The sequence below is a fragment of the Mandrillus leucophaeus genome, unplaced genomic scaffold (genome assembly GCF_000951045.1).
Source record: "Mandrillus leucophaeus isolate KB7577 unplaced genomic scaffold, Mleu.le_1.0 Scaffold39, whole genome shotgun sequence".
In the NCBI taxonomy this organism is placed as follows: Eukaryota; Metazoa; Chordata; class Mammalia; order Primates; family Cercopithecidae; genus Mandrillus; species Mandrillus leucophaeus.
In genome coordinates this window covers 3,747,002-3,754,679 of record NW_012104142.1, presented here as the reverse complement: position 1 = coordinate 3,754,679, position 7,678 = coordinate 3,747,002, and the positions used below count along the sequence as shown (strand labels likewise).

Below are 7,678 nucleotides of genomic sequence, written 5' to 3'. Positions count from 1 at the left end.
AATCAAAGGGTGGTCCCTATTAAAGGCACTTGCTGTGCAGCCAGCCCTGCCATGCTCAGGCTGCCATCTCTATCCAGTCATGGGCATCTTATCTATCCAGTCATAAGACCCACAAGGGGCCTTAGTAATGTTGTTATATATATCATTTCCTCACTGTCATTCCCACTTTACAGATGAGGAAACTGAAGCTTAGAGAGGTAAAGTGACTTGCCCCAGCTCATTGGCTAGGAAATGGCTGAACTGGGATTTGAATCCAGATTTCACTAATGCAAGTGGCTTTAGCCACTAACGACACTACCTCCCTTCCATGACTTTAGCCTTTAATATTCCTCTAAACTAGGCGGTAGGCTAATGAAAAAACATAAAACAAAAAACAAAAAACAAAAAAGCAACAACAACTCTTTCTAACCCTGCCCTCCTCTCCTCGTAGCCTGAGAGTCTGAGGCTGGTGAGGGAATCTTATGTTCTCTGAGCTTAGAGAGAGGGCATGACCCAAGGCTCAGACAGCCAATGCTTAATTAACCACTGTGTGCCAGGCCTGAGGAGAACCTAGGGGTGTTCTATAGAGCTAGGGGGATGCAAAACAAGCGCATACAATGAGATCATTGTATGCTATGTTTTCACACTGCAATTGTGAAAGATGCGGGGAGGGGAGGCAGAAAAGAGCCATAAAAAGGCTGGAACTTGCTCTAGGCCTTAAAGGACAGGGCTTGCCAGCAAAACACAGGAACCATATCCTTGGTGGAAGGCACTAGAATGAGCAGAGTCTGGGGCTAGAGAAAAGGGCAGTCCAGACTGACTTGCCCCAATTAAGGGGAATGGTGGGAAGTAAGCCTCAGTAGGGAGTATAGGGCCCAACACCGAATGTCCTAAAAGGCCAGCAGTGGAATCTGGCAATAGGGAACCATTGCAGGTTCTAGAGCATTGACCCGATGAGGTGGAAAATAGATAAGAGAGGGAATCCTGTATAAAGGGAGGTAATCAGTGCACATTTTCCAGGCCAAATAGGGCAGTCTTTTTCCTTTCCTTTCCTTTCCTTTTTCCTTTCCCCTTTCCTTTCCTTTCTTTTTTTTTCTTTCCTTCCTTTCTTTCTTTATCAGATAGGGTCTCACTAAATAGGACAATTTCTGAAAGCATTTACCAAAGTTTTTTTTTTTTTTTTTTTTTTTTGAGACAGAGTCTCGCTCTGTTGCCCAGGCTGGAGTGCAGTGGTGTAATCTCAACTCACTGCAAGCTCTGCCTCCTGGGTTCACGCCATTCTCCTGCCTCAGCCTCCCAAGTAGCTGGGACTACAGGCGCCCGCCACCACTGGTGCCCGGCTTAATTTTTTGTATTTTTTTGTAGAGATGGGGTTTCACCGTGTTAGCCTGGATAGTCTCGATCTCCTGACCTCGTGATCCGCCCGCCTCGGCCTCCCAAAGTGCTGGGATTACAGGCGTGAGCCACCGCGCCTGGCCAAAGTTGGTTTTATGTGTAGGTCTTTATAAGCTTTCTTAGCTTTCCGGCTTAGCAACAAATAAGCCTGCCCCATTTTCTCTTAGAGAGTCCAGTGCCTGGAGCAAAGCTCCCTGCCACATCTTAGGAGACCTCAGTACCCAGAACTGTCTTGGGCCTCAGCAAGCCTCTTCCCTTTCACCCAGACTCAAGCTACAGGGTTCCCACTTGCGGACCCTTCTGTCCTGCTGCAGGAGGATTTTCAGGCCCTGTGAGAATGAGGAAAACCAGTTTGGCTCTGGGAGAGGGTATCTCAGCTGAGCTAGCTTGGGAACCCAAGCTTTGATTTGGCCTCAGTCTGACTATCTAAGAAAAGGTGCGGTGCTGGGCTCAGCTGCATCCTTGGCTTGGAAAGCGGCTAATGCTGACCAATCCATCACTTCAGAGTAGAGTCTGTCTACTCTGAAGACAGACAATTGTTTCCTTGCTTCTCTTTTGAGACTGCGGAGGCAGGGTCATGAGCATTGGCACATATCTCAGTTTCTGGGAAAGTGCCCTTCAGACTCAGCCCGGGTGTCAAGCTTGCTTCACTCTCAGCCCTGAATCTCAAGAGGCTGGCAGTGGACAAAGTCAGCCCTTATCCAAGAAGATGACCATTCCAGGGCTTGGGCCTCCATTTACTAATTTGTAAAACATTACAAACCCCTGCCGCCCCACCCACCCCTCACAGGGCGGCTATTAGGAGTATGTGCTAAGAAAATGGATGTGAGGGCTTTCCTAACACTGCTCTGGGCATCTTCACTGTTCTCACCATCCATTTCCAAATGCACTTCCAACCCAAGTTTATTCATTTCAGGGACCAAGTCATTCAGTTCTACCAAAGGGAGGTGAGTCTTCCAAGTCTTCGTAAAGTTTAGGACCCTCCATTGGAATCCCTGATGTAAATGCAGATTTCTGGGGCCCTGGCCCAGATGCACTGAGAATCTCCAGGAGGGCCCATGTGATCTGATTACACACACTCAAGTGGAAGAACCACTGTTTTACAGTCTTGAGCAAACAAGGCCTGTCTGGGACCAGGAAGAGAAACAAGGGAGATAAGAACTCTCCAAAGGCCAGTTGGTGTGGGTGGATGTAGTCCCAGGGAAGAAGGGGGAAAGGCCTTGGACTTCATCTGGCCCAACCCCAATTTGCCAATTTCTCTGATAAGGAACTTAGGACCCAGAGTGCACAATGAATCTTTTGTTTTGTTTTTAGAGACAGGGTCTTGCTGTCACCCAGGCTGCAGCCTTGAACTCCTGGACTCAAGCAATCCTCTGGCTTCAGCATCCCAAGTGACTGGGACAGCAGGTGCATAGAGGGCATCTGGGTGACCCAAGGCATCGTTAAAATAGACCTGCTATCTCCTTGCTCTCTAAGCCATTAGCACTCCTTCCCTCACCTGTGTATGTGCAGGCAGTTCTGCACCCGCCTGGTCCAGACTTCCTTCCAGTGGCAGCTCACGCCCCTCTTGGTTCCTTGTCCAGTGAGAGGCATGACCTAAGTAGCCTTTTTCAAACTCCCCCTCTTAGCCTTTTCATATCCAGAGATAAGATCTGTAATTTGCATGATGGCAGAACAACTGTGATTTTTTCTCCCAGAAAGAAAAAAGGTATTTTCTAGTTCTTTCACTGGTTGTTAAAGACCTTGGGCTCAGTGGGCCCTCCTGTCTGGGCCTTCTAACTTGGGCAGCCAGGTGACTTCTCCCTCTGGAGACTCTGGCATGGTGGGAGGTCTGACTCACCCCCTACCTTCAGGGGTTTCCAGTGTTCTCCTAGTAGCTTCAGCCAGCACAGAGCCAAGGGTTCTTGGCACAGATGGCACACGGTACACATACCTCTGTCACCAGGCTGGCAGGCAGTCCCAGAAAGGGACGGAGGAACACACAGGTGAACCCCAGGGCCTGATGAGACCTGCCTTTCACTAGCACCCATCTCCCTCCTTTTCACTTCATGGCACTGATGAGAGACTCAACCAACTGTTTTAACAAACATGTTTATTAGAAAAGTAAAAAATATTGCATAGGTCTTAATACTTGAACATCAAGTGTATTCATGAACAGTGAGTATCTTATCTTCATGTAAACAGTTCTAGATGGAAGACCCGGATGGCACTCCTCCCAGGGAGGGGTTCCAGCCCCCACCCTCTCGGCCCCTCCCTCCCAGCTCAACTCCACAGCACACGGTGGGGGAAGGGTTGAATGCAGCTCCCAGGTGTATTTTTTCAAGTGTCAAAGATCCCAAGTGATCCCTGACACCCACCCCTTCCTACTCTTACATTCATGCGTCTGTAAGATAGCTGCCTACAACAGGTCAGTAGTGATGCTCCGATCAGAAAGACAAAAGATACAAAACAAACAAACAACACACTTGGTCCCTTCAGACCAGTAAGATACACAAACCACCTCCATGACCTCCCCCCTCCCTCTGGCTGCTCTGAGGAGCACCTGCCCTTTCACCCTGGGCCAGGCCGAGGCCTGAGCAGCCCAGCTGCTCTCTGGCTGTCACACCACTGTTAACTGTCAGTAACAAAAATAATAAGGTACATGCTACACACACATCCAGCTGGAAGCCTTGTTGGCCCCTAAGCCTTTGTTTCATGCTACAGTACTGAGGGGTATGTGTCCCCAATGCACAGCCACCTGCACACAACTCAATGAACTTCCTGGGAAACACTGTTCCCCCACCTCCACCTTAGGTGGCTGCCTCAGTTTTCCAACCACAGGAATCAGTCCCTCAGCTCCTGCCTCTAGTCTCCACCCCAAAAGTTCAGCTGTCTCTGCCTTGGGGGGCACTGTCAGCCCCCGCAGGTTGAAGTTCAACACTCCTCAATGAGCAGCTGTTCCGAGCTGTACAGCTTCTTCTTGATGACTCGAAAGCCAGTGCTCAGAGTCAGGGACTGGCTGAAGCCAGGGAGGAAGGGAGAGTTGGCGGAGCTAAACAGCCCTTGGATCTTGGGCCAGAGTCGTGAGTCCAGGCGCAACACGAGGGTCAGCTGGAAGGTGGGCACCAGGCTGGGGTCGAGTGCCAGCTGGCCCACGCTGTGGCAGCTCTTGCCCTGCTCCACGCAGACGTCCAGCAGCGCCCCCCGCAGGCCGCACGGCTCGCTGTAGGCCAGGCGTAGTAGTTCTTTGCCCACCTGGCTCACCAGCTGGCCAGGCATCAGCAGGCGCGCAGGGCGCCGCGAGCCCAGACGCGCCTGGGCCAGGCTCTCCTGCAGCAGCTGCATCAGGTTGGCACACAGGTGTTCATCCTCAGGGTCACTGAGCAGCTCGAAGTCGGGCAACGACACTCCATCTAGGTAAGCCGAGTCTGGAAAGGAGAGCACACAGGAAGGGGTATTAGAGCGGCTTCAAAAGGAAACGCACAGGCGGGGGAGGTGCTGTTTCCTTAAGAAACCAACGCTCCTTCCCACTCCGTGCCTCAGTTTCCGCCTCACTCACCTAATACTCCAATTCCCCCTGCCCCCAAGCAATCTGGGTCCCGATGGGATAGGAAGCCAAGGTGGTTCTGACCCCTTCCAGCACCGGGGCTTCCCCACCTTCCCGGCCCCTCGAGTCGCGTCGGCACCCGCCCACCGCTCACCTTCCTCCGGCCCGAAGCCACTGTTGCTGCTGTCCAGGGACTCGCAGTCCGAGCTCTCCAGGCTCGTGGAGCGGTCAAACCCCTCCTCTCGGGCCGCCGACCCCCAGGCTGAGCGCGGCGGCCGATCTGGGGTGGGAGTTCCGGACAAGGACGAGGGCGAAGACGAGGTGGACGACGACGACGAGAAGCGGTCCCAAAGGCTAGGCATGGTGAGGACAGACGCCAGGGCGTTTGCTGATGAGCACAGAGTGCCGGAGCGTAGAAGCCGCTGTAAGACAAGAGGGTCACCGACCAGGCGTCAGTCTGGGGACCAGACCAGACCGCGAGCTCTAGGACCCACACACAGAAGGGACGCTCACCAGCTAGCGCGGCCAGCGAGAACTGCTAAGACAAGTGCGTCCTGCCGCTCGAATGGGTGTGCGAACCGGTGCCAACCACCGAGAGCTGCCCAGACCTGTCCCTGCTCCACACTCGCACCTCCCCCTTGGCCTGCTGCTCCCTAGCACCAGCGCGGAGCAGCCTATAAGGACTAGCGCGGCAAGGCCACGCCTTCTCTGCGCCACGACCCAATCCAGACCCGGGAGTGTGGCCCGCCTTGGCCAATGGACTCCGGGCGCACGTAAGCAACGTTCTCTCCTGCCCGGTGACAGCGGCCGGGCCCCGCCTCCACTGAGCCCCAGAACGCTCGCAGCCGAACCCCGACCCACCGCCACGCCCCCTTTCTGGAAAGGATCCGCGGCGGCTGCAGCTGCCAAGGTCCCCGAGGGCGCTCGCGGCAGGGGAGGATCAAGGAAAGACTTGTTTATTATAGGGTTGCATTGCTGGGGGAGGGGACAGCCCGTGACCAGGCTACGAGGAGAGGCAGGGAAGCGTGAGGGGGCGGCGGGCAAGGAAAATGGTTGCCCCCAGCGTCTTGGATCCTAAAGCTTCGGGCACAACTGGGAACACACGGGGGGAATGCCCTTGGGACGGCGGCGCGGGAGCAGACGTTAGCCCGGCCTGCCCTCGCGCCCTTACCCACTCTATTCCTGCTATGCAAAGGGTCGGGATATGGGGGTGGGGTCCACAAACTGGGCAGCTCCGGGCACCATGCTGCTGCTTCCCTAAGGCCCCACCTGCCCATCCTGGCGTTACTCTACAGCCCCAGGACATGGGTTAATGGGGATCCCTGCCTCCCAAACCCTATCCGCTTCCACCTTCTAACTGCTCCCAAGGAGAAGGCTTGAGGAGAGTGGTTAGAGGAGTGTGGATGGGCCTGGGTTGATAGCGCCCAGTGCAGGGATGGAAACGAGGATCCACAGCAGTTGGACTCACAGACCCATCCTCCCGCCCGGCGGACTGCAGGCAGCGAGGCCGGGCCTCCCTGCCCGGGCGCCCCCCGGGTCCTAGCGCCCAGCCCTCGCATAACGCTTTGTGTAAAAGACCCAGACGGTTGCATCAGGACCGAGGACCGAGATCTCTGGAAATGCCAGGGAGTGCAATGGCCATCCCCTGTTTCGTCATTCAGGCGGGGCCGCAGGAAATCTGGCCTGGCAGCAGTGCTCGGAGGCTAACAGTGCTTGCCGAGGTGGGTGGAGGTTGGGACGGACTCGACCTTTATTGCTCTAAAGGTTTATCAGTCTGGGACACGGGGACCCTGATGGAAGAGGGAGCGAAACTTACATCAGACGCCCAGGGCCCCCGGGGCGAGCAAGGAACCTAACCAGATAGGCGGGCCTTGCCTCGGGTCAGGCTTGCTTTCGCGTGACAAATGACACTTGCAGGAGATGTCAGGCCACTGCCCTCCTCAACCTTCATCCCCACCCCAACTTAAAAAGAAAAAAGAAAAAGTTGACACTTGGGCCAAGACTTAGAACCTGAAAGAACCAGAATCCAAGCCCTGCACCCTACTCTCATTTTACAGGTGGGAGACCCACTTATGGAGACAAATTTATGGATAAAAAAAGAAATCAGGGGATCCAGGAGACATCTTAAAGACAGCTGCAGAATGGAATAGTTTGTGAGCCACTGGGACTTTCACGGCCTTCTCTTCCCATTCTTCAAGCTGTGTCACTTGTTGGAGCCTGAAAGACACCAGATTGCTTAACAATGGGGATATAAAAATTAAAAATAATAAATAAAAAGACCTTGGATCAAGGCGGCTAGATGAAGTTCTTGGAGGGCTGGAGTAGATGACATGCTCTTGAAATCACTCTTTACAGAGGTGACCTGCATGGGTGCATCTTCCTGCTGGCCAGAGAGAAGATCTGAATTAATCCATCAGAACATTCACCTTTCCTCCAGGCTGACGGGGCAGGACACCTAAACACCCTCAGGAGATAGTTAGGATGTTTCTTCTTCTTCTTTTTTTTTTGAGATGGTGGTCTCACTCTCTCGCCCAGGCTGAAATGCAGTGGCGCTATCTTGGCTCACTGCAAACTCCGCCTCCAAACTCCGACGCCTGGGTTCACGCCATTGTTCTGCCTCAGCCTCCCGAGTAGCTGGAACTACAGGCGCCTACCACCATGTCTAATTTTTTGTATTTTTAGTAGAGACAGCGTTTCACTATGTTGGCCAGGCTGGTCTCAAACTTCTGACCTCAGGTGATCTACCAGCCTTGGCCTCCCAAAGTGCTGGGATTACAG

At 53.7% G+C, this 7,678-nt stretch overlaps 1 protein-coding gene across 2 annotated transcripts; it reads right to left on the bottom strand.

The window, feature by feature from the left end:
* Nucleotides 1-3,449: 3,449 nt before the first annotated feature.
* On the bottom strand, nt 3,450-6,500 carry DDIT4 (DNA-damage-inducible transcript 4). Of its 2 annotated transcripts, none has more exons than XM_011991104.1 (3): nt 6,414-6,500; nt 5,055-5,322; nt 3,450-4,781 (listed from the first exon to the last, which is right to left on the bottom strand). In XM_011991104.1, the coding sequence occupies exons 2-3, from the start codon at nt 5,260-5,262 to the stop codon at nt 4,288-4,290; spliced, it is 702 nt and encodes a 233-aa protein (XP_011846494.1). In that variant the 5' UTR covers nt 5,263-5,322; nt 6,414-6,500; the 3' UTR covers nt 3,450-4,287. The 2 variants fall into 2 exon arrangements, with proteins under 2 accessions (XP_011846494.1, XP_011846493.1); XM_011991103.1 differs by lacking the exon at nt 6,414-6,500 and adding an exon at nt 5,414-6,069.
* Nucleotides 6,501-7,678: the final 1,178 nt, after the last annotated feature.